The sequence below is a fragment of the Gymnoscopelus braueri genome, assembly GCF_963280865.1.
Source record: "Gymnoscopelus braueri genome assembly, chromosome: 24".
NCBI lineage: Eukaryota > Metazoa > Chordata > Actinopteri > Myctophiformes > Myctophidae > Gymnoscopelus > Gymnoscopelus braueri.
The window spans coordinates 12,007,277-12,035,232 of record NC_137626.1 but is presented as its reverse complement, the minus strand read 5'-3'; the positions used below and the strand labels follow the sequence as shown (position 1 = coordinate 12,035,232).

At 40.7% G+C, this 27,956-nt stretch overlaps 1 protein-coding gene across 8 annotated transcripts; it reads right to left on the bottom strand.

Moving 5' to 3' along the window:
- On the bottom strand, nucleotides 1-27,956 carry LOC308080685 (protein NLRC3-like). 8 transcript variants are annotated; one of them, XM_080422618.1, is made up of 13 exons: nucleotides 27,811-27,956; nucleotides 25,209-25,274; nucleotides 24,204-24,266; nucleotides 22,973-23,041; nucleotides 17,698-17,766; nucleotides 15,038-15,086; nucleotides 14,553-14,795; nucleotides 11,354-11,389; nucleotides 5,896-7,657; nucleotides 5,552-5,722; nucleotides 4,820-4,972; nucleotides 3,918-3,964; nucleotides 1-2,403 (listed from the first exon to the last, which is right to left on the bottom strand). In XM_080422618.1, the coding sequence occupies exons 3-13, from the start codon at nucleotides 24,252-24,254 to the stop codon at nucleotides 1,850-1,852; spliced, it is 3,204 nt and encodes a 1,067-aa protein (XP_080278744.1). In that variant the 5' UTR covers nucleotides 24,255-24,266; nucleotides 25,209-25,274; nucleotides 27,811-27,956; the 3' UTR covers nucleotides 1-1,849. The 8 variants fall into 8 exon arrangements, with proteins under 8 accessions (XP_080278744.1, XP_080278747.1, XP_080278745.1 ...); XM_080422621.1 differs by having other exon boundaries at nucleotides 11,354-11,371; XM_080422619.1 differs by having other exon boundaries at nucleotides 24,204-24,263.

Below are 27,956 nucleotides of genomic sequence, written 5' to 3'. Positions count from 1 at the left end.
TGACTTTCTTACAGTATGTGTTTATTAGAAAGCATGTCACACATGATACACAGGTTACTATAATGTAAGAGTTAATAAGCACAACATTGTACAACCCATCTCAATGTCCCATACAATGAATTCATAGGTCATTACATACCATTTGACCAAAGACATGGCTTTGATAAGCACAATAAATCGATAAAATCATAGGTCATTACATTACATTAAGAAAAGGCTGAGACTAAGGAATAAAATCAATAGAAACAGTGGAATGTTGAGAAAAGGGGGATGTGGGGATGATGTTTATTCTTCTCTCTCTGTATGTATGTTTCCTTTCTCTTTGTAGAACCCATTTGTATATTTATACCCATGTTATGTTGATGTGTTTCTGCATCCTTTGCTATATGGTGTCTTGTAGAGATGCGCGGATCGCGGTTTTAGCCGCGGTTGCCGCAGTTAACCGCAGTTTGGGTGGATTTGGGTCAATCAAATATAATTATTAATTCATATTGGATAAACCGCGGGTGAAATAATGCGGGAATTAAATTAATGATATCAATCTATAGGCCTATAATAGCTTTTAAAAAGCACTACATTTTGTAGTATTTTAATATTACGTCATTTTACACCAGGCACAAAATAGCCGCTCACGACATGTTGCTTTGAAGGCAGCCAGTGTTGCCAGGTTGCGAGAGAAATAAGTAGCCAGGTCTATGAAAACAAGCCCAAAACAAGTGCCAAACAAGCCCAAAAGTCGCAACACAGAGCATTGTTTTTGCTCTGTGTTTTGTTTTCACTTTTTCTTTCTTTTTCTGTAAAGCACTTTGAGCTGCATTTATGTCATGAAAGGTGCTATATAAATAAAGTTTATTATATTAAAAGTCGCTTATAAAAAGCTTATAAAAAGCCGACATGGCAACAAAGTGGTTGATAGCGAAAGTAACTTAATGAAGACGTTCGCTTGTTGTTACCATGGTTGTGGATTGTATACAGTCACTGCATCGCGACAGTGGTGAGTAACACTGTTTATAAGAAAACTAACATCAGGAAAATAACAATTATTTGGTGCGGTTGGTGCGGATCTATAAATAGGATGATATAAGTACCGCGGGTGGATGGCGGATGGATAATGAACTTGTTAACGCGGATTTGGGTGACAAAAAAACCCATCCGCGCATCTCTAGTGTCTTGTAATGTTTAAATTCATAAAAATAAAACAATTTAATTAAAAACAATGTTGTGTTGTGTTCATACCACACATGTATGTAAGCACTGTGCTCACGTTTCTTGTGGTGTGTGGTTCTTATCATTACATTCACTTACAGTGTAAAGATAGAAGCATTGTCAAACTACTTCTCTAGAGTCAGTGAGTGATGTCCACGGGCATAAACACCAACATTTGGCTAAAACATGGGGGCAAAATGCATTCTACTATGCTGCCACCATAATGTGGAATGAACTACCAAAACCCATTAAAGATCTGGACTCTCTCCTCTGTATGTCCAAAACGGTTACTTCTCAGGATTCAGGTTCAAAAATAGTAAAAGTAGCAGATCTACAAGCTCAAAACATGTCGCTTCTCGCCGCGTTTCGAGCTTGTAGATCTGCTACTTTTGATGCGTTTGTGTGATGCTGTAGTATGATCAAGTAGGGCGTTAATTTATGAAAAAAGACAAACAGTTAGAATATGGAGATCAGAGGTTTCTGCCCGACAGCAACGATATGTATTACTGATGAATTGAGTACAATGGACCACAATGGAAACGAGACGATCTACAAGCTCACAACACGTCGCGCTGCATAATTGTGTGTGTGTGTGTGCGCGCGCGCAGCAGTGTCTCCAGGACACATGCCGTTACTGTACCTCCTAGATCTGACACAGAGACACTGAGGAACCAGACAACCAGCAGCTGAACCCAGCACAGAGTGGTTCAGTGAAAGTGCACTGGTAGGTGTGTAGGTGTATCAGTGTGTTAGATAACACTTTGTAGAAAGACAGACTTCCAGCTGGGCCGTCTACATACACTGCTACTCTGTTGGAGCGACGGAGACGGAGGACAGAGTCAGAGGGACGGACAGAGAGTTTAGTCTCCCTCCTATTGTGATAGACAATGTAATCGTTGTCATCATCATCACATATCAGACTCCAGGATTTGTCATTGTGTCCTAACCCAGTGTCATCACCTCTCCTGGTGATTCCTCTGTGTGTCACTGATATATAAACCGCTCTACTCCACTCTACCTCCCAGTAACAGTGGTCAGGCAGACTCTCTCTACACAGAACCTGTTGACTGGTGTCAAATCTGTCTGGATGGTCTGGATATGGTTGCTCCTTCCTCACCCATGTCGCCTTCTTGTTGTTCTCAGACAGGGAGAGTTTTCTGTATGCTGTGTTTGGATCCAGTGTGAGTTCACACACATCTGATGAGAGAACAACACACAACACAACACCAGTTTACAATCATATAGAACTTCATAATAATGTACGAATGTAACTTAATAACCACTATGAGCTCTGTTTCAAAAATATCGAAAATGTCAGATCTACTATTTTCAAATATTTTAGTACTTTTACTCTTGGTACTTTAAGTACATTTTGATGCCAATACTTTTGTACTTTTACTCAAGTACATTTTTTATTCTGGACTTTTACTTGTAACAGAGTATTTCTATATTGCAGTATTGGTACTTTTACTTAAGTAAAGAATTTGAGTACTTTTTCCACCACTGATAATTACCCTGAAGAGTTAATCTGGTTAATAAGAAGAAGAAAAAGAAAAAGAAGAACAATCATAAAAATACAAATATAATAATATATAATATATGAGATCTACAAGTTCAAATTTGTATCAAAATGTACCAAAAGTAAAAGTACTAAAATGTTTGAAAATAGCAGATCTACAAGCTCACACACACACGCACAGCAGCAGCAGCGAGCACACTATATATGTTTCACCTAGAAACTTCATTCACAATTTTAAAAAAATCACATTACTGTAGACATGCACACTTGAGATTTTTACTTTGAAATCATTTGCAGTTTTCTAAAATTTAAGCACCCAAAGCATTTCCAATGGGTTTTGCTAGTGGAGAGAGAGGACACAGGAGGAATGACCCATGTTTTCGTAAAGTCACTGCGTTTTTACACAACAGATATAATTTTTACATCACCAAATTCGCACAGGTCTGCTCTCCGATTTAATCCAAAGATCTAAGCTGCGTGATGTATAGATTTTGAGTTAAGACCGTTAATATCAACCCATGTTTCTCTCCAGTGATAATCAAACTCAGGCCTGTGGGCCACTTCCGGCATGTGGTGCAATTCAATCAATCAATCAATCAATTTAAATAAAACATTAATGAAAAAATAATATTTTAGACAGAATTAAGTTATTATCTTAGGTGTGTAACTCATGAAAATTAGGAGAATGGCAACAGGTGCTCCCAATCTGATCAACCGTTGGCAAGTCCGCACCCACACACAGCACACAGACAGAGATACCAAGTCAAACTGAATTTGTACTTTTTATACAACTATTTTTTGTCTTGAAGCGAGCCCACATTGTTTCTTTAAGAGCAATATTTTCTAGTTAGAAAGAGGATATCTTTAATTAGATCCCTTCTGTTTGGTGTGCTCTTTGCTCTCTGCCAGAGAGTTTACATTCAGAGAGGAAATGATGTAAGCTTTGAAAAGTACAGTAGGTACTTAGTGTATAATTCTAGAATCCTATGTGGACACCATACTGTAGGTAGGCAGGGTTCACCCAAAACTAGATTGTGTTGTGTAATAAACCCCAGGAAATATAATGCATGTTTTTGTTAATATAAACACATTACAGTTATGTTAAGTGAAATGCTGCTGTTTATTTATATGAGCTGTTCATCTAAATTGCAGGATGTGTGCTGCTTCGATTTGAAACAGAATAAACACTTACACTTCCTCACACCTGGTTTCAGCCTGCACTCTCCACCATGGTCAAGGCTGGGGGTGAAAGAGAAACAAAGTCATGCTTGTATATTCTATTTGATAATAGAAACAATGATGGATAATGCATTTATGCCATAAACCCTTCCATTGTGTTAGGGTCATTTTTGACCCGTTTTCAAGTTTAAATAGGTAAAAAGTACCCTTTACATTTCTTTATTGGAACGAGGCTTCATGATATCCTCAAAAATCGTCATTTTAACGCAACAAAATTATTTATCATCATTTTAATTAATTCTGATGGTCTCTATAAAAAAAGTGACACTTGTGGTGTTAGGGTCCGAAATGACCCGACAGAGAAGTGTGGCTCAATTCCCCCCAAATTGTCTATATTCAATGTTTACATGTTTGAGAGTGAGAGAGACGTGTCCTCAATTAGCATTTGCTATCAAGAGTAAAATAAAGTTTGAGTTTATGAAAAATAAATGACTTTTTACCTTCTATGGTATACGGGTCAAAAATTATTCTTAATTATTCTATTATAGCTAGATAACATCATTATCCATTCCCTTCATTATAGGAAATTTAATGAGTGAATTTTAACATTTTTATAATAGAAAATGAGATATATTGAAAGATGAAACCCTAGCCCTAACCCAGCATAATATTTTAAAACGTGTTTAAATGGAAATTAATGCATTACAAGTCAGCTATGAGGTGGGAGAAAAATTAATAATTTTTTTTTTGTATTTTGGGCTGATTTAAATCACGCGCTAACACCACAAGTGGATGCAGTTTTCTAACACAATGCAAGGGTTAAACATTAAATACTACTACAGCATCACAGTATGATCTCACTACTCTTTAACAACTAGGCACATTTGCACTGACTGGCAGCAAGCCTCTCCCTACCTGAGGGTCTGCAGTTGTCCAGCAGAGCGCAACGTGTCTTTGGATTCTCCTGGGTGATTGTAGTTTAAGTCCAACACTTTTAGATGGAGGTTGGATCTCAGAGCTGAGACCAGATAAGAACAGCCTTTCGCTGAGACCATACAGCCTGACAACCTGCACACACGTACGCACGCACGCGCACACACACACACACACACACAGTTTTTTGATACTTGTTATTACGATGCTTGATCAGTTTGTAGACAGTTTCTAGAAGGCTTGCATATTTATTATAGTAGGCTATTGGCTCTGTTGGACGCTCAGGTGGCAGAGGGGTAAAGTACCAGGGCACCATCACAGAGTCTAAGGGTTTGGATCCATCGTGGTGCATCCAGCTTACTGAGCATCTACACAAACACAATTGCACGTGTTTGGGGAGGGAAGCGAACATTGTCACTGCGCTAGTGGCTGTTATCGGCTGGGGGGGTGCCTGTCAGAGGGGAATAGGACGGAGGCACATCATCACTGGCAGGTAACAGCAGTCGTAAAAATACAGAAATGTGGTGGAGGATTAATTGGCATGACTACATGGCTTGGGAGGGGAAAAAACACATCATATACATCCATAAGGCAAGTACCGGGCTCAGTACTATTTTTTAATCGTTCTACTGCTAAGAAATGTTAAAGTTTGTTTATAAATGAATCAGGGCAAACTCCAAGTGTTAAGCCAGGATAATTTTCAGGAATACAGACCTGAGGATCTCCAGTGTACAGTGTGGACTCCCGAGTCCAATGCAGAGCTGAGATATTCCCAAATCCTGCAGATCATTTTCGCTTAGGTCCAATTCTATTAGACTACAGTTGGAGCTGAGAATTGATGATAACTCCATACAGCATCCCTCTGAGAGGTTACAGCCACTCAGCCTGAAGAAAGAGCAGTGATAAAAATCAACGTTTGTATTTTGTAATTATTTTCCTGTAAAATCAATATCACGCAATTTATTAAAGAAGGATAAACAGCAGTGAAACGTATTTATTCGTTCCTATAAAAAATGTGACATAATATTTTAAATATTTGCAGTCATCAGTTCACCTACAGAGCTCTGTTGGAGGCTTTGACAACTGGCAGCAGCCTCAGAAGAGCCTCTTCTGAAGCAGAGTATTTCTTCAGGTCAAACACGTCCAGCTCCTTTCCTGATGACAGCAACATGAAGGCCAGAGCTGACCACTGGGTAGTTGAGACTTTCTCTGTGGACAGACTTCCTGAGGTCAGGTAGTGTTGGATCTCTTCCTCTAGAGAATGATCATTCAACTCATTCAGGCAATGGAACAGATTGATTGTTCTCTCTGCAGAGGGATTCTCCCTGATTTTCTTCTTGATGTACTGCACTGTTTTCTGATTGGTCTGTGACTTAATTCCTGTATGTTTCAAAAGTCTTTCTAAGAGAGTCTGATTGGTCTCCAACGAGAGGCCCAGGAGGAAACGGAGGAACAAGTCAAGGTGGCCATTTGGACTCTGTAAGGCCTTGTCTACAGCACTCTGGTAGAGGTCATTTAACTGTGGTCTAAACAGCCACTTTGGCCACTTGGAGGTTGACAGTACATTGACGCCAGTGTTGATGAATGAGTGAAAGACATAAAGAGCAGCCAGAAACTCCTGGACGCTCAGATGGACAAAGCTGAAAACCTTGTCCTTGTGCAACCCACCACGCACCTCTTTAAACATCTGTGTGAACACTCCTGAGCACACTGCTGCATCTTTGATATCAATCCCGCACTCTGTTATGTCTTTTTCATAGAAGATCAAGTTGCCTTTCTCCAAATGTTTATAAGCCAGTTTTCCCATAGACAGAATCGCCTTTGTATTCTTCTCTGGATTCCAGTCATACTTGACCTGTTTCTGTTTGGACTGAACCACCATGAAGTGGATGTACATCTCGGTCAGGGTCTTTGGCAGCACTTCTGTCTCCCCTGTTATCAAAATGTGTTCCAGAACTCCAGCAATGATCCAACAGAAGACTGGGATGAGACACATGATGTGGAGGATTCGTGATGTCTTGATGTGTGAGATGATTTTACTTGCCAGGTTCTCATCAGTGATTCTCTTGTTGAAGTACTCCTCCTTCTGGTCGTCAGTGAACCCTCTCACCTCTGTCATCCTGTCAACATACTTATCAGGGATCTGATTGGCGGCTGCGGGTCGTGTGGTTATCCAGATGCGAGCAGAAGGAAGCAGGTTTCCCTTGATAAGATTTGTCAACAGTACGTCCACTGAGGTTATCGTTTCTACATCAGTGCAGATCTCTTTCTTCTGGAAGAGTAGAGGGATACGAAACTCATCTAGCCCATCAAAGAGGAACACAACTTTAGACCCTTTTCCGCTGCAGATTTCTGCTTTGTTGATTTCACCAAAAAAGGCATGAAGAAGTTCCATCAAGCTGTATTTCTTCTCCATCAAATTCAGTTCTCGGAAAGTGAATGGAAACATGAAGTGGATATCCTTGTTGGATTTGTCTTCTGCCCAGTCCAGAGTGCACTTCTGAGTTAAGACTGTTTTACCAGAGCCAGCCACTCCCTTCGTCATCACTGTTCTGATTGGATCTTCTCCAGGTAAAGGTTTAAAGATGTCTACAAACTTGATTGGTGTTTCTGGTCTGACTGGTTTTCTGGACACGGTTTCAATCTGTCTGACCTCATGTTCCTTGTTGACCTCTCCACTCCCTCCCACTGTGATGTAGACCTCTGTGAAGATCTGATTCAGAGGTGTTTCTTCTGGGTTTTCCTCAGGTAGTTTCCACTCAATCAAACGCTGAACCTCCTTCTTTAAATAAGACTTGAGTTGTTGAGGAGTACGCATTTCTAAATAACCAAAGAACAGAGGACATCATTAAGTGCATGTACTCAAATAAGAGGTCTTGGTAATTATATGGGGTTCATGTTTTTGCTGCTGTAGATGCTGAATTATGATACAGTCTTCCATTTGACATCATATTAATTATTGACCATATTTAAACTAGGTATAGAGAATAAAAATGGCATGGAATTGTATTTCTGTTCTGATAATGACTCTTTTCATTATAGGGGCATGAAACCCTAAGCTGATGTTGTAGTTGTTTTCGACTTCAGGTAAAAAAAAACCAACAACAACAGAAGGTAAAAACATGGCAGGCTGCATAAAGGTCGTTACAGACGGGAAGCGGTCCACGCGGGGGTTACCTCTCGGATCAGCGTTGAACGCGCCGCGATCATTGTGGTTTTGTCCTCCTGCGCGGTGCGGGGAAAACAAAAGCTCACCACAATCCAGCTCTTGCCACCGACGCACGTGTGCACAAGCGGGCACAAGCGCGAGAATTTCACGGGACCGCGCCCACTCGCCTCACGGCCCCTCAACTTCTCCGCGCGTCCCAAATAATCGCCCGCCTCTCATCGAAAATGTATTACATAGGCGTGTCGGCCGCTTCCCGTCTGAAATGACCTTAACACTGACCTTACAGTAGTACACAGTGATGCAAGCACCACAGCTGCAGCTAATTGCATTAATAATGGGCGTGTTAGATTTTAAGTGTGTCAATACTGTCTATTAAAATTACACATTGGCATGCCCTTGCCTCTGGACATGCCTATGAAAATCTAACACACTCATTAGTAATTTGTTTGGTGCAGCTGTGTGTCTGCCATATTTTTAGTCTGCAGTAGTTTTCAACCAGCAAGTTTGAGTGTCAAGTGATAAGTCACACTTGTTTAGGAAGGAGCAACGTCTGTGAACAGGTTGATGTCTTGCGGATGGATAAGATGATCTTCATAGAAAAATAAGGAGATAAACGAGGAATGTAAACTTATGGGTGTTTGACAGGCTCCAACACAGGGCTTCCCTGTCGAAGAGCTTAGGGCTGCTTTTGCACACGAAATTGAGCCCGACTGCAAAATAATAAGCTCCTCGTACGCGGACAAAGAAACGGCAAAAGTCAGTTTGGAAAGGAAGGACTTTTAAAGGCTCTGACGATATCTGCCTTCGAGAGCCAAGACCCTCTTCCAGCACGTTTGATGAGTGCATTGGCATGATTTATTGTAACATAATGGAGGGGAAAAGTCCCATCACAGGTTTAAAGAGGTAAGAAAGTGGGTGAAAACTTTTTTGTACAAGCTCCCATCTATCCCTTCAGCACAAATATGATTTACGTTTGTAATGCCTCCCAGCACAGCAAATTGACTGGTGCCTCCAGGCACTCACCCAATGCAATAATCCCAATGCTGAATCTCTCAGCAATGTCATCAAACACATTTAATGTGAGTGATGTGTTGAATTTAATGGATTATGATAGTAAAAAGTGTGCTCCAAAATAGATTAATGTTCTATCTAATGCGCTCCTTAAATAGCAGGGAAAAGCTACACTGGTGTAATGCACCAGGCTTTAGATAAGGTCAGAGCTGATCTAAGGTGGAACCACTTTCTGACTTTTCTCACTTTCTCCCATGGTGCACATATGGGCACAAGTACATTTGGTACTGGGCGTGGAAATGACAACTGCGTCTGACGCTTTGTGTCGGGTGCAATATAGGGCCACATAATACTACCTGTTGCCTGTTAAGGCAGTAGACCTACCTAAAGAAGCATATCTATATGTTTAGTTTCTAGAATATCCAGTTTGTGTTAAAACTTGCATATTAAAGTCAATATAACTTATATAACCCTTATTAAATTGCATATATTTTTGTGTTAAAACTTATGTAAACTCAATATAACTTATAGCCCACAATTACATTGCATATGTGATTAATTTAACCACATTGTTCAAAGGCTACACATGGCGGATCTACAACCTCACAATAAAGCTAATTAATTAATTAATGCATTAAATAATCAATTATATATATAATTTAAGTAAGATTGAAAGAATTAGACTGCAATAGAAACAATGTTCCTTTTGAGGTATTTTTAAAAGTAATGTTGGATTTGTTGCTCAATAAATTCTATCACATCGGATCAAGTACGCATCCATCGCTTCTTTTCATCAGAATGCTTTGAAACATCAGCGGTTTTGTCTTACACCTTTTTAGACAAAGTGTTTACCGTAAATCCTCTAATAGTGACCCGGGCTTTTATTTGTTTCAACTGTAGCGGGTACCAGGTTTTTATTGAAAGGAGGCATAAGAGAGAGGCCTATATTTCTATTGTTCTATTATTTTCTATTGTATTATTATTATATATTGTATATATTATATATATATATATTATATATAATATATTATTATCATTTTCACTATTATACAAAAAATAGGCTTGTATTAGAAGAGAGGCTTTTAATTGCTTGTTTCAACAACGCCCCCGGTCATTAATGTTTTATTTGATTTGATTTATTTGAAAAGCCAAAACCACATGGTCACCGCAGTTCGAGGATTACACAAGAAAGTCCTGAGACTTATTTCCGTTGAGTTCCTCTTACAATTAACAATCAATACGTTAAAAATACATTACAATACAAAACACATGTAACTAACGTAATACTACAAAGACACAAGTAACATACACAGTACAGACACAGTACACATTACTCATTACGCAACAATACAAAAACACAAGTAACATACACAGTACAAACATACAAACAATACAAGAACGCAAGTAACATACAAAATGGTGTACTTCGCTTCTTTGAGTAAAACATGTCTTTAAAAATATGGGGACCTCGCCATATATTATTTTATGAACCATGGTCAATCTGGCCATGGTTACCCTGGATTCTACTGGGAGCCAGTTGAGTTCTCTAAACTGGTTCCTACCTATATGGGATCTGGGTCCTAACCCTAGAATGACCCTGATCAGTCTATTCTGAGCTGACTGTAGCTTTGTTTTGAGGGAAGGTTCATTAAGCCCTGAACCAAGATGTAATTGAGAGACGGTTTTTAATTCAATCACTCTTGAATTGAATTGAATCACTCTCTCTTGGTCACTATTAGAGGATTTACGGTATGTAAGTTCCAGACTATTTTCAATTCAATCAGGAATGCTTCCATTTAGACCCTACTTAGATTACCAGAGTTCCTCAGGGGGTCTTAAACTTGTTCCCCTTCCCTTTTCCCTCTACATCAAATCTATTTGCTGTAAATAGCCAATAAAAAAGCTTACAAGTCTTGTAAAAGTATTATTTTCACTGAATGTTCTCCTCTTTTTGCTGAATGTTTGCCTATGATATGCCCAGAATAGGGTTCATGTGGTTAATCCTCTCCATCATGTTAAAGCTGTTAATAAAGACTTTCTTACTGCTCTCCATCATGTTAAAGCTGTTAATAAAGACTTTCTTACTGCTCTCCATCATGTTAAAGCTGTTAATAAAGACTTTCTTACTGCTCTCCATCATGTTAAAGCTGTTAATACAGACTTTCTTACTGCTCTCCATCATGTTAAAGCTGTTAATAGACTTTCTTACTGCTCTCCATCATGTTAAAGCTGTTAATAAAGACTTTCTTACTTACTGCTATCCATCATGTTAAAGCTGTGACTTTCATACTACTCTCTCGAAGGTTGGCAGTTAAATTAAATGTTTCATAACTCACCACTGTTAGCTGAGTCTTCTGATGGAAGCACAGCACCTTTATAAGAAGAGGAGTAATGAAGTGAGCTCAGTGAGTCATTATCTAGGGAGGAAGACATTCATATCTTGCCAGTAGATATCACACGGTCCTGTTAACCAATATACAAATGGGAAAATAAGTATTGAATGCTTCAACCTTTTCCCCAGTAGATATATTTCTAATGATGCTAATTAACACCTATGAAGAAATCCCAATATTAAAGTCCATAAATAATAATGATGTTGAATGACACAAGGATACAATTATTGAACATGCTAATTGAAATACATTTTGTATGTTTTGAATGACGCTTCTTGTATGAAGAAACGAATCATCCACACCGAATGTTGGCCTATTCCTCTACAAAGATTGATTGGGCCTCATTCACAAAGCTGTTCTTAACTTATACCTACTATATTTGAGTGTATAGTTTGGTGTACATTCTCTAAGTAAAGTCTAATTAAGATTCATGAAAGGCAGTGTAGAACCTTGATTTGCGCAGATCACAGGTGTATCTCATGATGAATCCCAGGCAACAAGCATGTTCGGGAAACTAATTATTTCCGTCAGTCAGTTGCATGTCAGGCTTTATATTTCCCTTCATATTTTTTCTCACTCATAGCTGACATCAATGAACATGTTGATCAACACTTCAACAGCAACACAGCGACAGATATACTATGTCCCTTTATCTTAGTATCTTTTGTATTTGAACGCAGCATTAGTTAATTAAACTTTGCACACACACTCCCAGGAGGCCAAGGAAGAATGTTACATGTGCTCTTGAGTTAATACCAATGTCTGGTAGAAATGTCATGTAGATAGCATCATTGGACATATATTTACTGGGGGAAAGGTTGATGCTTTCAATACTTACTTTCAGCCACTACCTTGGCTTGTGGAGCTGAGGATAAGGTAAATTTGTCTGGACCACTAAAGTGACATTACTTCAAAATTAGGTGATTTCTATTCATTTATTTGAAAACAGAAGCTCCAAATAAGGGCAAAAATATTGCACCCAGATCCTATTTTAATTAAGTTGAGGACATAATACTGTAAACATGATGTTGGAGTGTGTTTTGTGTTTTTTCTGTGTTCTGATATTTTGAACATGATTTCCTCGACTATGACATCATGGTACAGAATGTCAGTTCTTTCTGGACTACAGCCCATGTTTCCTATAGTTTCAGTCAGACCTTCCCCTCCGGTCAATCACCTTGTTAAAGGACACATATGCGTTTGGTGGGCGGAAGTTCCATCCACTTCCGTTGTATGGGAAAAACTGGAAAGACCGCCTGATGCGTTGAGTTGATGGAGCTGATGCGTGCGCACTAGCATGAAATCCGACGCATCGGATTGTGTGTGTGATAGGCAGTGATAGGCACCAACCAATGGGACAAATTCACTCTACTGGGCAGGTTTTCTTTCAGTGATCCATCACTCCATATGCAGGGTGAATGCAAGGCAGACGATCCCAAACAAACGGCCAGACATATGCGTTCGTATTTCAATGCAAACATCGTTATTGTTGATGAATGGCCTGAATACTTTGCACTTTTTACCGATAGGAATGCCCCCCCCCATATCTGAATATGTGAGCATAATATAGCATAGCAGGATAATACATTATTATCCCAAATAAAGAAGTTGTTTGTATTAATTATTCAGTTTCACATACAAACATGGGCTACAAAAAACAAAACATCTCAGTGCTTTATTGTCATAAATTGCACCCTTCTACCATATGAATCTGCCATTCATAATTATTGATGTAATTCACATGCACTTGTCTTGAACCCTCTATTCTCAGTAAAAAAAATGGACCAGATCTGTTCCACCAAATCTCTTAGTCAAAAAAAGCCAATCTACAAGCTCACCACGTGTTGTGTTGCGTTGTGAGCTTGTAAATCAGCTATTTTTGGCGAATGTTCCCCCCAAAATAGGCATAGCTGATGTTAATTTGATTAATGCTATTCATAATGATGTAATGATGTTTTCATATTTGTTAAGGTGTGCTAATGTTTTCATATTGCTGGATAATATGGATAATATTAATATTTTATATTGCATGTGCATATGTTTCCATGCACTAGCACTAGTCAAAGAACTACACATCTGGAAAACTGGCACTTTGTTGGCACTGCCCTGCACCAGTTGCTCAAAGCCCCGGAAGATGACAAAGAAACTGACGGAAATGGGAGGAAGTGCCGGGATGGACTTGCGATCAGATGTGGCTTTCTGCCGTGACTGTGTGACCGTACCTTTCGACTGTCAAATACCTAGCCAGACTGTACCAAGTTGTCAGGGAAGAGAGAGGGGTGAGACGGAAGGGCTTTTTGTTAGTTTGGCTTTTGTTTTGAATTTATTTAGTTCATTATGTATGTGTTTTAACCTGTATAGGCCAAATAGTCATTTGTATTGTGTGTGCAAATATCAATGATGTTAGATGGTGTTTAAATATCGTCATAAGCAAAATGCGGTCAACAAAAAGTATCTCTCCCAGCTCACCCTACCCCCCCCCGGTCAAACCAGCCTTCAGGTGAGCAGGTGAGGACCATTATTTGTAACCTACTGGAGGCCACCCACAGAGACACTCCCACCATCAAAGTGCCTACATCTGTCACAAATCAATAATCCAATCCAGTGCACGAATACAAATATAAACCCTATTTGGCTCCTACAAGGTGAGTGGAGGGGCCAGTACATTGTAGTCCAGGAAGAACTGCCATTTTGTGCTGTGATGTCATTAGTCGAGGAAATCATGTTCAAAACACAAAACACACTACAACATCATGTTTATTATGTCCTCGACTTCATTAAAATAGGATTTGGGTGAAAAATCTGTAAAGTTGCCCTTTAATGAGGAATTGATTTATGTGAGTTTTTCTTCTTTTTTCTTTCTTTCTTGACAATACATTGTATTGCTTTTTTTTCAGATAAAAACATAATGTATAATTGAAATATTGAGGAAATATTGTTGAAACTGAGGTTGAACTGACTGCATCAAAATTGATCCTTGTTACCAGGTGTGTCTAGTAATGTACCTGATAGAAGCTGAAGACGGCTATTTTGGCCGAAACGTGTCCACTCTATGGGACTGCTGCTATGAATAATATTGAGGTTGTTGTAAAAAAATAAAAGGATGGTGGGGGTAAAGTAATTTAGTTACATCTGTTCTTACCAAGGCTCTCCAACAGGTGGGGCTCATGTTGTTCAAGGGCACTGTAAAACGCTGCTCTGGTAACAGTTCCCCCGTGATCTAGCCTGGCTGTGTACAGTTCCCTCATTTGGTCCATGCTTGTCTTCTCAGCTTTAATCCTGGCATAGAGCTCAGGAGGGACCATTTTTCCTAGTCTGTCTACTATAGGCATGACCATAGAAACCTTTTGAATCAAGTCTGCCCTGTTCTGGATCACAAAACTTGCTGTTTGCAGGAGAAAAAGACAGTCGAGTTAAATGCATCACAGGCAATTATGTCACATCAATCAAACATAAAGCTATCTGCATTACTACATCCCCACATGAATAGTAGTGTAACAACTGGTATTTATATTTTGGAATAAGATATTGATGTACACACTAGCAAACAAAAAGGTTTGACGAGTCAACAACCTACACCCTGTTTACCTCAAGCATTGAATTGTACCACGGACAGAAAAAGCTCACCTTTTTTTTTTGCATCCTTTTTTTCTGAAGTCAAGCTGTCAACAGCATCCTGTTGTACACAATCATGTTATGTCAATAATATCACGCCTGACGCGCTATTAAATCAGCACTATGTAACTTTTCTCTTCTATCCTGGATTTGAACCTGGTTTCCTGCACAAATGCAGATTATTTTTACCATTGAGCTAATAGAGCCTGCCTGCTCGCTCAGGGAATACATTGAATTTGACCTTCAGGTCAAAATTTCAGATCCTGTGTCTAGGTGAGACATGACCTTTGACACAATCTAAATGTCTCAATAGAAGAGCAGGAAGACAAAATACAACCACCCCAATTATATAAGTTATAGTACTCTACCATACAGATTGGACAAATTGCATTTTATTCATACAAAAAAAGGCACATAGTGGATCTTTAAACAACATTATGTCTTGTATGGTATTGCTACATTAGTGGTTTTCAACCTAAAACCAACCACCTGGGATGTTTTGATGTTATATTTTATATAGAATAATCCTCAATTTTTTTTGTCAGTGTTTCAGTATTCTTTCAATACAACATGTCATTGGTTCTTAAGCCCATCAATTTATACATCAGGGTAAATGGTGTGTGAGCCTATAGAGACACACACCATGGTGCACATCCAGAATAAATAATTAAATGTCATCACAGGGCAATACAGAGGCTGCAGACACAACTGGACTAGAGAGCATTGAGGTGGGAATGTGGGTCACATAAAATACCCTCTTCAAATGGAGTACCAAGTTTAAGCAGCAGCATTTATGAATATCCATCAGTTTAAGTAGTTATATTTAATGCCAAGCAAATATATTGAGGGCCAATGTGAAAGCAAAATGTATAAAGTTTGACCTGTTTTTGAAGAATGGCACTTGGTGTGTAAGCTTTAACACTAGCATGACTGAGGTTTCATTATCCTCCACACTGCGTGAAAAACGATCATTTTGATCCCCAAATCAGGCTATCCTATTGGCTACTGTCTCCCCTCTGTGCTCCAGACTAGTTCACACTTTCTCCCCCAAACAGTGGGGGGTTCCATTGTCTTGTAAATAGCCATTAACATCTCAATTGCTCTCTGCTCAGTCAGTGAGCCCACATAATGTTGTTGTTGTAGGCAGGCAGAAACACTATAAAATAGTAATGTAGTATATATATATATAAAATAGTATTATAAAATGTAATGGTAACTGCACATTCTGTATGTAAAATCTTTATAAAAAAGCGTATAAAAAAGTGCGATCTGTAGCGTCACATTAAACTCTTCAGTGAAACATGGAGCCTATATGAACGCTGAAGCCACTGTCTAATTACGTGACTATCTCCATTGTCCAAAACACATGGATATCTCTTGACAAACCAATATTATATTATATAATATTCACATTATTGTCTGAGCATAAAGCTCTCATTCTATCAGCTGTCCACGCTGACAGAAGCGTCTCCTCTGTCCCTCTCTGTCCCTCTCTGTCCTTCTCCTCTCCATGTCAGCGTAACAAGTGAACACATCGCTATGTTCCACAAATGTGCTCATTCCTGCTCTACTCCTGCGCTTAATATCTGATCTACAAACATAAAACAGTCGCTGGCTGACGAGCCCTCTGCTTGTAGATCGGATCTGTTGGCGCAGCATTGGGTTGCCAAATTTTGCGAGAGAAACAAGCAGTCAGGTCTATGAAAATGTTACTGCATGCGTCATTGTGCCCTAAGAAAACAGTGAGGCATGAAACCATTGCATTGTAAATGGGGTTTATAGCCGAGGCTAATTTGCAACCCCAGTCCCTGGTTAGACCTTTCTATATAAATATTTACCTAATTAAAAATCATTTACAAAAGGACATGCATGAATCTCTAATCTAAACAAGTATGAAAAGATATTTATATCTGCAAAGTAACTAGTAACTAAAGTTTTCAAATAATTGTAGTGGAGTAAAAGTACAAGATTTGACTCTGAACTGTAGTGGAGTAGAAAGTATTACCATTATAATGTAATTATATATATAATTATAATAATAATAATAATAGAAAGACGTGAAAAACAAGCCCAAAGTCGCTTATAATAAGCAGACATGGCAACATAGACTCGTTGCACAGCAGCGATTCTGCTGTCTACGGGCGCTCTGCGGGGGGTCTCGAGGTGTGAACTACTCTTCCATGGGGGAGAGAGGGGGAGAGCGGTCAATTTAGCCTAAATATAACGGCTGGGATGGTATATATGGTATATATTTCATATTTATAATACGTTTCAGAAAAGAAAAAAAACGGAGATGATTTGAAACAAATATTTAGGAAAAGCCATGAAAGGGGAACTTTCTCAGAGCTTCATGAGAGAAGATAATCCACTTTAAATTCTCAAAATCGGTCATATTGATGGCTTAGTCATGCAAGTGTTAATGGACTTAACATGAGCTTGTACTTGATATAATGTGCAATATTTTTGACAAAAAAAAAAAAATAATAAAATATATTTGGTAGATTGCGAGCAAATCAGTCATACATTGCACATTGGGTTAAATTGCAGAGTTTTATGGTAGTTTTAATTCATGTTACTGTATATACTTATAGAAAACACAGACAGTAAACCTACAGTCATGATGTGTGTGGTCATCTGAAAGCTGTCTGAGGACAAAGGTTGAAGCTGTTTACCTGCTCTGATGAACCTTTAGTTTCTCCAGAATCACCATCATCCACTCTGGACTCCATCTCTTTACACTGCTGTTGAAAGAGGTGTCAATTCCATTATTATTATTATTTATTATATAAACTGTGTGTGTGTGTGTGTGTGTGTGTGTGTGTGTGTGTGTGTGTGTGTGTGTGTGTGTGTGTGTGTGTGTGTGTGTGTGTGTGTGTGTGTGTGTGTGTGTGTGTGTGTGTGTGTGTGTGTGTGTAGCAGTCAACCAATCAGGTTTACACACTCTCCATCCAAAAAAACACTTAGAGGGTGAGATCTGAAGCCCTTAGACTGATACCTAACAACTTATGAGGGCTGATAGGACAGGTGGCTGACCAATCAGTGCAAGATAAAATACAAAAGTGACAACATGGTGGCCACGGTTACTAAAAAACATCAACATAAGACTACAAAGCCCCATTTTCAGCAGTCATTACTTTAATGTCCTAATGATAAACTGCTGATTAAATGCTAATTGGTTATTTCATTGATACACCATTGCAATCGTGTTAACACATAGTCTGGTTCCTTATGCTTTGATTTAAAATGTTGTTGGATTTTTTTGAAGATTTGCAAAACTATACATTTTTGGAAAGGTTATTGTCTAAGGAATCAGAAAATCAATGTTGCCATTTGCCCAGATGTGTATATGGCGGCCATATTGGCAATTACAAAATGGCCACCATAAAATGTATGTTTTTTAATATCTCGGCCTCTAAATAAGCTGGAACATTGATTTTAACTCCTAAACCTACATTTTCAGTGTCGAGGAATCCAATGGTGGTAATTATAAAGCTACAAAACTTTACAACATTAACCCTTAGATGCATGACTGAGTCCAAAATGACCAGATATGGTTGTTTTCTTGCAATATCTTTGAAATAAGGAAATCATTTATCAATTCATATTCCAGCTGTTCCTAAAAACATGTTTCACTTGCTCATTCAAATTAAATAAAATGTTAACTTACCACTGATACTTTTAAAGACATTTTTGTTTTTGTATTATTGCTACTCTAAGCTTCCATAAGTGTGTCCAAAATGATCAAACTGTGGCTGATATTAATTGCGGAAATTATTACAAAGACATGCACATCCCAATACTACTAGGATGGGTGCTGAATCAAAAAGTGTAGCTTACACTATACTTGAGAGTAGATCCACACACCAAGTAGTTCCCGTTGCAAGCATTTTATTTGCAGTGACTGTACAAAAGGCCAGTAATCATTGCCCTCAGACTGTATTTGTTAATTATTTTATGTTGTGGCATGTTCAGGCATTCCAGACCCCCGCGCGAGGGTGCCGGACAGAACGGTAATGATCCTTCCGCAGGTTCACCTACGGAAACCTTGTTACGACTTTTACTTCCTCTAGATAGTCATGTTCGGGCGTCTTCCGAGCGCTCCGCCGGGGCCGTGACCGACTCCGGCGGGGCCCGTCCGAGGACCTCACTAAGCCATCCGATCGGTAGTAGCGACGGGCGGTGTGTACAAAGGGCAGGGACTTAATCAACGCGAGCTGGTGACTTGCGCTTACTGGGAATTCCTCGTTTATGGGGAATAATTTCGGCCCCGGACATCTAAGGGCATCACAGACCAGTTATTGCTCCTTCTCGTGTGGCTGAACGCCACTTGTCCCTCTAAGAAGTTAGTCGCCAACCACACGGGGCCGCGAAAGTAGTTAACACATTGAATGCCAGAGTTATTTCAGATGTTTCATTGAGAAAAAAAAAGTACTCAGGAGCCTAGATACAGAATTTTTAAGTTTTAAGTTAACAAGGAAGTAAAAAAATTAACCAGGGTCCTATTCCATTATTCCTAGCTGCGGTATTCAGGCGACTCGGGCCTGCTTAGAACACTATTTTTTTCAAAGTAAACGCTCCGGACCCCAAGCAGGACACTCAGAGCATCGGGGGGGGCGCCGGAAGGCAGGGACAGGGACGGACGGTGACTCGACTGGCGTCGGACCGTCAGCTCGATCCCGAGATCCAACTAGGAGCTTTTTAACTGCAGCAACTTTAAGATATTAAAGCTATTGGAGCTGGAATTATCGCGGCTGCTGGCACCAGACTTGCCCTCCAATGGCTCCTCGTCAAAGGATTTAAAGTCCACTCATTCCAATTACAGGGCCTCCAAAGAGTCCTGGATTGCTATTTTTCGTCACTACCTCACCGTGCCGGGAGTGGGTAATTTGCGCGCCTGCTGCCTTCCTTGGATGTGGTAGCCGTTTCTCAGGCTCCCTCTCCGGAATCGAACCCTGATTCCCCGTTATCCGTGGTCACCATGGTAAGCACGTAGCGTACCATCGAAAATTGATAGGGCAGACACTCGAATGACACATCGCCGCCACGGAGGGCGGGCGATCTGCCCGAGTTTATCCAGAGTCACCAAAGCGGACGACGCGGCGCTCTCGCGAGGGTTTAGGATCTGATTAATGCACGCATCCCCGAAGGTCAGCGCCCGTTTGCATGTATTAGGTCTAGAATTACCACAGTTATCCAAGTAACTGAGGAGCGATCAAAGGAACCATAACTGATTTAATGAGCCTTTCGCAGTTTCACTGTACAAGCCGTTTGTACTTAGACATGCATGGCTTAATCTTTGAGACAAGCATATGCTACTGGCAGGATCAACCAGGTAGGCCTCCTGTTCCGCCGCGGAGAGCGCGCCCAGCTGAGGCGCGCACCGTGGGGTTGCCGGTCCGCGGAGACCGCCAAGGCCCCCCGTGAGAGGGGCGGCGGGAGCTCCCGGTGGCGCGCACTGCGACGGTCGCCACATCCTCCTTTGCCCTCTACCCAGGTCGACAGGATGTTACGGGGGATCGGCGCCCATGGCCCGTTTCGCAGCTGTTTGGTCGGTCGCCGGAATACGCGACACACGCAGGGTTTGAGAAACGAGTCTCCGGAGCGCGCCCCTGTGGCAAACGGATCTCCTTGCCGAGCCCCGTGATGGGGCTCGAGGCGAGGCCGACCGCGGGGGCCCTCGGACGGTCCGTGGCAGGGCAACTAGGGCAGACGGGGCGTCTCGGTCTCGTTAGGCCGGTGTCGGCCGCGGAGGAGTGCGGAGGACAGGCCGGGGCCTCTCCGCACGTGGTCCCTCCGTGCCTGTTTGGGCCCGCAGGCTGCAAGCAGCGTCCGCCGAAGCACACAAGGTGCCGGCGGGGCCCTTGCAAGAGGCGGGCTACGAGTGCCAATCGGTCAGAACGTAGTGGGTTCCACGGCCTTCGGGGCGGCCTGGTTCCCGGGTCACAGTGCAGCGACTAGCGGCCGCCGGCAGGCCCGCAATCTGGGGCGGCCTGCCTGCGTTTCGTCCCCAGCGTCCGCATGCTGGTCCATATATCCGGGCTGGGAAAGGTTGCCGATAGTCCCGGGAGAGAATTTCAAAGGAGGGGGCCACTGCCGAGCCCAGATCGTCCTGGGCTCGCCGAGGACCTCCAGGGTGCCAGGCCGCCCGGCCGTGTCCGACCGGAGGCCTCTCTCTCGCCTGCCGTCGGCCCGTCCTCGGCGTCCGCACGCCTGTTCCATATATCCGGGCTGGGAAAAGTTGGGTCTGGAGTGCTTTTGGATGAAGCAGAAGTGACAGAAGGAATGCTGTCAACACTGGAGCTGTCAACACAAGGGTATCAACATCAAGACAATCCCTGAACTGCGATGGCATCTGTTCTGCAAACACAGGGCAGAAAGTGACAAGCTCCCTCCAACACCTGGAGCTCTGAAGCAGCACATCTTGAGAGTCCATGTCCAAACAAGGGCATGGGCACAAGCAGCCATTGCTCTGCAGGATCCACAGCTGGATCCCCTGCAAAATGGGTACTTCAAACACTTGGATGGCATGCTGAAACCAACGACCACAGAGGTCCTCCCAGCTCCAAAGGCCATCCTTGAGATGGTTCAATGCAAGTGTAAATCTGACTGTTCTTCTGGCAGATGTTCCTGCAAAGCTAAGGACTTAGCCTGTACTGAAATGTGTCAGTGCAGCAGCCAGTGCCAGAACGATGACGATTCCCAAGCTGTGATGCACGAAAGTGATGATGATGATGATGATGATTATGATGATGCATAGAGACTGTCTATGATTACACATGTCATGATGTTTAATATGGTTACACAAACATCCAAAGTTCACAGTTAAAATAAATAAAAAGAACAGTTAGTATCTGACTGACTGCCTGGGCTGTGCTGTTTTTTACCCATATGGTGGATTATGTCAATGGGATGATAAAAAAAAATGAAATAATAACTTGCACCATTGGATTCCTTGACCCTGAAAATGTAGGTTTAGCAGTTAAAATCAATGTTCCAGCTTATTTAGAGGCCGAGATATTAAAAAACGTACATTTTAGGGTGGCCATTTTGTAATTGCCAATATGGCCGCCGTATACACATCTGGGCAAATGGCAACATTGATTTTCTGATTCTTTAGACAATAACCTTTCCAAAAATGTATAGTTTTGCAAATCTTCAAAAAAATCCAACAAAATTACATAGTGAACCAGACTAACACCTGAAATCTGAATTGCATTCTGTTCAATATATTAGTTAATTGTCTTTCCTTGGATTGCAAATTAGTGGCATTCTTAAAGTTCATCATGGGTTTAAAATGGCCAGTAAAAACACATTTCTAAACCTAACATCTATATCTAAATGGTAAATGGTGCATTTAGCGCCTTTCCCCAAAGCGCTTTACTATGTACTTCAGATACACCCATTCACACACACATTAACACACTCATTCACACACACATTCACACACACTTTCATGCATCGATGGCGGAGGAAACTATGCAAGGCATCAACCTGCTCATCAGGTGCAATATGGTGTTCAGTGTTTTTTTTTTCATATATTAGGATAAATTTACGCGACTGTAAAGACGAAACGGAAGTGGGGAGGAGGCTTCACATCCGCTTTATCGCTTGTTCATGATCAGAGCGTCCGTGCTCCAGACTGTATGACCAGAAGCATTTGAAACTGTGGGAGGCAACAGTCTGGCCACGAGAGACTACAACGGGTGGAGCCTCCCCTCCTCCCGAGATGTTTGGAGAGAGAGAACTGAAAACCAGTTTAATCATTCTTCTTTTTATTAGCGTTTGAGTTGGAAATATTCACCGATCGAACATAAATGTCTAGTTTTAAGGTAGTTTTAATTCATGTTACTGTATATATACTTATAGAAAACACAGATAGTAAACCTACAGTCATGATGTGTGTGGTCATCTGAAAGCTGTCTGAGGACAAAGGTTGAAGCTGTTTACCTGCTCTGATGAACCTTTAGTTTCTCCAGAATCACCATCATCCACTCTGGACTCCATCTCTTTACACTGCTGTTGAAAGAGGTGTCGATTTCATTATTATTTATTATGTAAACTGTGTGTGTGTGTGTGTGTGTGTGTGTGTGTGTGTGTGTGTGTGTGTGTGTGTGTGTGTGTGTGTGTGTGTGTGTGTGTAGCAGTCAACCAATCAGGTTTACACACTCTCCATCCATAAAAACACATAGAGGGTGAGATCTGAAGCCCTTAGACTGATACCTAACAACTTATGAGGGCTGATAGGACAGGTGGCTGACCAATCATTGAAAGATAAAATACAAAAGTGACAACATGGTGGCCACGGTTACTAAAAAACATCAACATAAGACTACAAAGCCCCATTTTCAGCAGTCATGACTTTATTGTCCTAATGATAAACTGCTGATTAAATGCTAATTGGTTATTTCATTGATACACCATTGCAATCGTGTTAACACACCTGAAATCTGAATTGCATTCTGTTCAATACATTAATTAATTGTCTTTCCTTGGATTGCAAATTAGTGTCATTCTTAAAGTTCATCATGGGTTTAAAATGGCCAGTAAAAACACATTTCTAAACCTAACATCTAAATGGTAAATGGTGCATTTAGCGCCTTTCCCCAAAGCGCTTTACTATGTACTTCAGATTCACCCATTCACACACACATTCACACATTCACACACACATTCACACACACTTTCATGCATCGATGGCGGAGGAAACTATGCAAGGCATCAACCTGCTCATCAGGTGCAATATGGTGTTCAGTGTTTTTATTTATTTATATTAGGATAAATTTACGCGACTGTAAAGACGAAACGGAAGTGGGGAGGAGGCTTCACATCCGCTTTATCGCTTGTTCATGATCAGAGCGTCCGTGCTCCAGACCGTATGACCAGAAGCATTTGAAAACTGTGTGAGGCAACAGTCTGGCCACGAGAGACTACAACGGGTGGAGCCTCCCCTCCTCCCGAGATGTTTGGAGAGAGAGAACTGAAAACCAGTTTAATCATTCTTCTTTTTATTAGCGTTCGAGTTGGAAATATTCACCGATCGAACATAAATGTCTAGTTTTAAGGTAGTTTTAATTCATGTTACTGTATATACTTATAGAAAACACAGATAGTAAACCTACAGTCATGATGTGTGTGGTCATCTGAAAGCTGTCTGAGGACAAAGGTTGAAGCTGTTTACCTGCTCTGATGAACCTTTAGTTTCTTCACCATCATCCACTCTGGACTCCATCTCCTTACACTGCTGTTGAAAGAGATGTCAATTTCATTACTGAAGAAACTGTCTGTCTGTCTGTCTGTCTGTCTGTCTGTCTGTCTGTCTGTGTTTACAGTATAATAGGGCATACGTGGTTTTGACAACAAGGTGGCACTGCTGAACTATTGTTCAGGGATTGTGGGACAGTGTGGGGAGAAAGTTTTACAGTTTTACATTACTAATGCATAGTATTGCACTTTTCAAAACAATCAAATATCATTATTTAATTCTTTTCAAAATGGCATTGTAATCTGGACAGGCATCACATGACTTCCAGGACCAAAAAGTGTGGTCTTACACAGGGCCGGCCACTGCTATAAGCAATATAAGCGGTCGCTTAGGGCCACAACCACTTTTAATTTTTACTTTCATATTGTAATTATGTCATGTATCTCCTATCCAACAACTAGCGTTATTATTTTAGTATGCAATAAAAAATGACATAATGATTTTATAATGGGGGTGTTTGGGGGGTGTTTGGGGGGGGGGGGGGGAAATCTTGCTTAGGGCCACGAAAATCCTAGGGCCGGCCCTGGTCTTACAGGATAGAATACCTTATTATATCCACTGCTGTCATGAAGGCCAGAGAACAGATTAACAAAGAACTTTAAAGACTTGAAACAATTGAAACTCTGTACTGGTAACAAGTGCTTTATGTTCTACATCCAGCCTGTGTTAACAGTGGATAAAATACAATGGAGTCAAACCTAGCTAAGTGGTGAGTCCAGTTCTGAGACGATGAATCAGTTTAAAACTCTACAGCAGAGAAATCAGAGATCAGGTGGTGTAGTTGTACAATGAGTCCACTAGATGGTGCACATTAACCACATCAAAAGGGAGGTGAGGGTGTTTTGTTCACTTAATGAAGGAAATGTTTATCTGACAAACACATTCAAGCTGTCATACTCTGAGACGTCATACATGACTCACCAAGGTGGTTTAGTAACAATCTATTGTTACCTGGTGTTGATCTATCAGGGTTAGGTTCAGTTATCACTGAAAACAAAGAAAATAAATTATTATATACATGTTTATCTATTCAAACAAAACTGTTAGAAGTGATCTTACAATTAATTTAATTTATGTACACACACATTCCACATGTGTGCAAATGTACTGTGGCAAATTCCCCATGCAACAACTAAAAGGGACATACATACATACATACATGTAATTATTGTTTGTACTATACAATGACATACACTTCACCTATTCATCATATGTAGTAAACATACAGCATACCATCAAATATCAAATCCATATTCTAAAATGCTACTGTTTACAGAAACAAACAGATATACCGTAGTTCTTTATTAAACGAAGAGCCACACAGCTTTACCAGACTATACTGTACTGTACATTGAAAGGCACATTCACACCTCAAATGAAAACAAAAACCTGTTGGTATTGTCTGTTTCTCCATCAGCCACTACAATCACATCATCCTGTACTGATAAAAGCCACAAGTCATTTGAAGCATTATTAGAACAAGGTAAGTTTTGTAGAGCTTCACCAGCAGACAATAATCTAGAGGGTCTTCAACCGGGGGAGTTACTACAGGGGGACTGCCAAATCTTTGTGTGATAGGAACTTTTTTTTCCCCTTTTGTTTTTAATCACTTTGAGCATCCCTATTCTGGTAGGACCGTTTTCCCCTAAAATAGCGGATCTACAAGCTCACGCAGTGGTTCTCAACCTTTTCAGGCTGCGTCCCCCCAAAATAATAATATTTGAACTGGGGACCCCCCAAAAGAATCATATTTGAACTGGAGAGCCCCCACCCCGATAAGCACTTAGAATTGTAGTTGAGGCGTTACATTTTCTTTGACTCGATTCCACAGATAAATATTGTAAAAATGGAGGTAGAACACACTGCTCTAAACCTGGTTTGAGACAAATATCACCAACATAAAGCGGAGACTACACTAGCTGCATATGCATGCAGTAGCTCTTGTCAACCAGCAGGTGTCCTCCTAGACCACAGAATCGAAATCTAGCTCTTCTATCTCAATAGAACAGTGGTTCTCAACCAGTGGTCCGGGGACCACCAGTGGTCCTTGAGGGAGTTTGAGGTGGTCCCCAACTAAATGATGGAGAGTTGGAAACCAAATGGACCCTTTGAGATCTTTCCGCGCACAACCTCAGTTTAACAGCGGGCAACGAACCATGTTTTGGTGCGACCACGCCCTTGTCTGTCTGTGTTTACTTGCTTTTTGTGGTTATGACGTCACCACAAAAATATGTATAACAGTGGTTCAGTAGATCACCTCTGAACCAATCTGAACTGGCTGAGTGCGCTGCCAATCTCGACAGGCAAGTGAGAAAAATTGGCCGGGTCTTGAGCACAAGATGGGTGGCAAGTTCTTTTCGCATATTCAAATATTATTATTTTGGGGGGACGCAGCCTGAAAAGGTTGAGAACCACTGCGTGAGCTTGTAGATCCGCTATTTTAGGGGAAAACGGTCCTAACAATTTAACAATGCAACAAAATAATAAGAAATAAGAAATAATAAGAAAATAAATACATTAATAATCACATGTTGAATACAGTATTTCAACTAGCACTGAGCTGAGTGGCTATGACCCCGTGCGCGCGTGCACGTGCGCTCGCACGTGACGTCATAAAATAGAGCCCCCATAGTTCAAAAATCCACAGCTCACCTGGTGGTTCTCAAACTTTTTCATGCCAGGGACCCCGAAATTGACACTTATTAGCCCGCGGACCCCCATTTGAAAAAATATGCCAGGGACCCCCATAAGAGAAGATTTTTACGTCTCAGTGATATTCAACCATTTTAATTTCAAGGACCCAAAAGATGCGCAAGACCATGAATCCACGCATTCTCATGAAAAAGCATTGGCAGATTCGGCCCCATAGGCAGTGGTGGCACTGGTGGGAAAAGTACTTTTGCTTTAGGCCTACTTAAGTAAAAGTATCAATACTGCAATGAAATAATACTCTGTTATAAGTAAAAGTCTGGAATTCAAAATTTACTTGCGTAAAAGTACAAAAGTATTGGCATCAAAATGTACTTAAGTACCAAAAGTAAAAGTACTCATTATGCAGAATATCTCATTTCAAGTTTTCAAATGTTTTAAAATATTTTGAAAATAGCCGATCTACAAGCTCACACTGCTTTGCATGGCAATGCATCGTGGGCTTGTAGATCGGCTATTTTCAAATGGCCGAAATAGGGCTGAAGTGGTTATTGTATGTTTTGTAATAATAATAAAAATCTACAAAGTAACTAGTATCTAAAGTTTTCAAATATACGTGGAGTAAAAGTACTCCCGAAAGTGGAGCATGGTTAAAGTATTGTAAATTGGAAATACTCAAGTAAAGTACAAATACCTCAAAATAGTACTTAAGTACAGTAGGCTACATTATGTTCTTAGTTACATTCCACCACTGCCCATAGGTAAAATAAAAGTGCGGTGTGACTCGTGAGACTGTTTTAGTAGAAAATCCAAGAGTAGAAACTGTTTCTATCTGAAGTGGTTGCAGTAGTATTAATATTAAAACAACACTTACTTTACATTAACCTGTTAGCTTTGGTCCTGTTTCGTTTTGTTTAGTTGAGTGAATAAGTTGTCCGGGCTGTTATTCTGTCTCAAAATGGTTCCCTAACTGTATCAACGCACTTATGTTTATGTGAACTGTGTCACAGTCCTAGCCTG

Coding starts and splice junctions, on each gene's coding strand:
- LOC308080685 (XM_080422618.1), bottom strand. CDS start 24,254: ATGGAGTCCAGAGTGGATGATGGTGAAGAAACTAAAGGTTCATCAGAG. Junction 17,767..22,972: donor CTAAAGGTTCATCAGAGCAG/GTAAACAGCTTC, acceptor CTCTTTCAACAG/CAGTGTAAAGAGATGGAGTC. Junction 14,796..15,037: donor AAAGGATGCAAAAAAAAAAG/GTGAGCTTTTTC, acceptor TCCTGCAAACAG/CAAGTTTTGTGATCCAGAAC.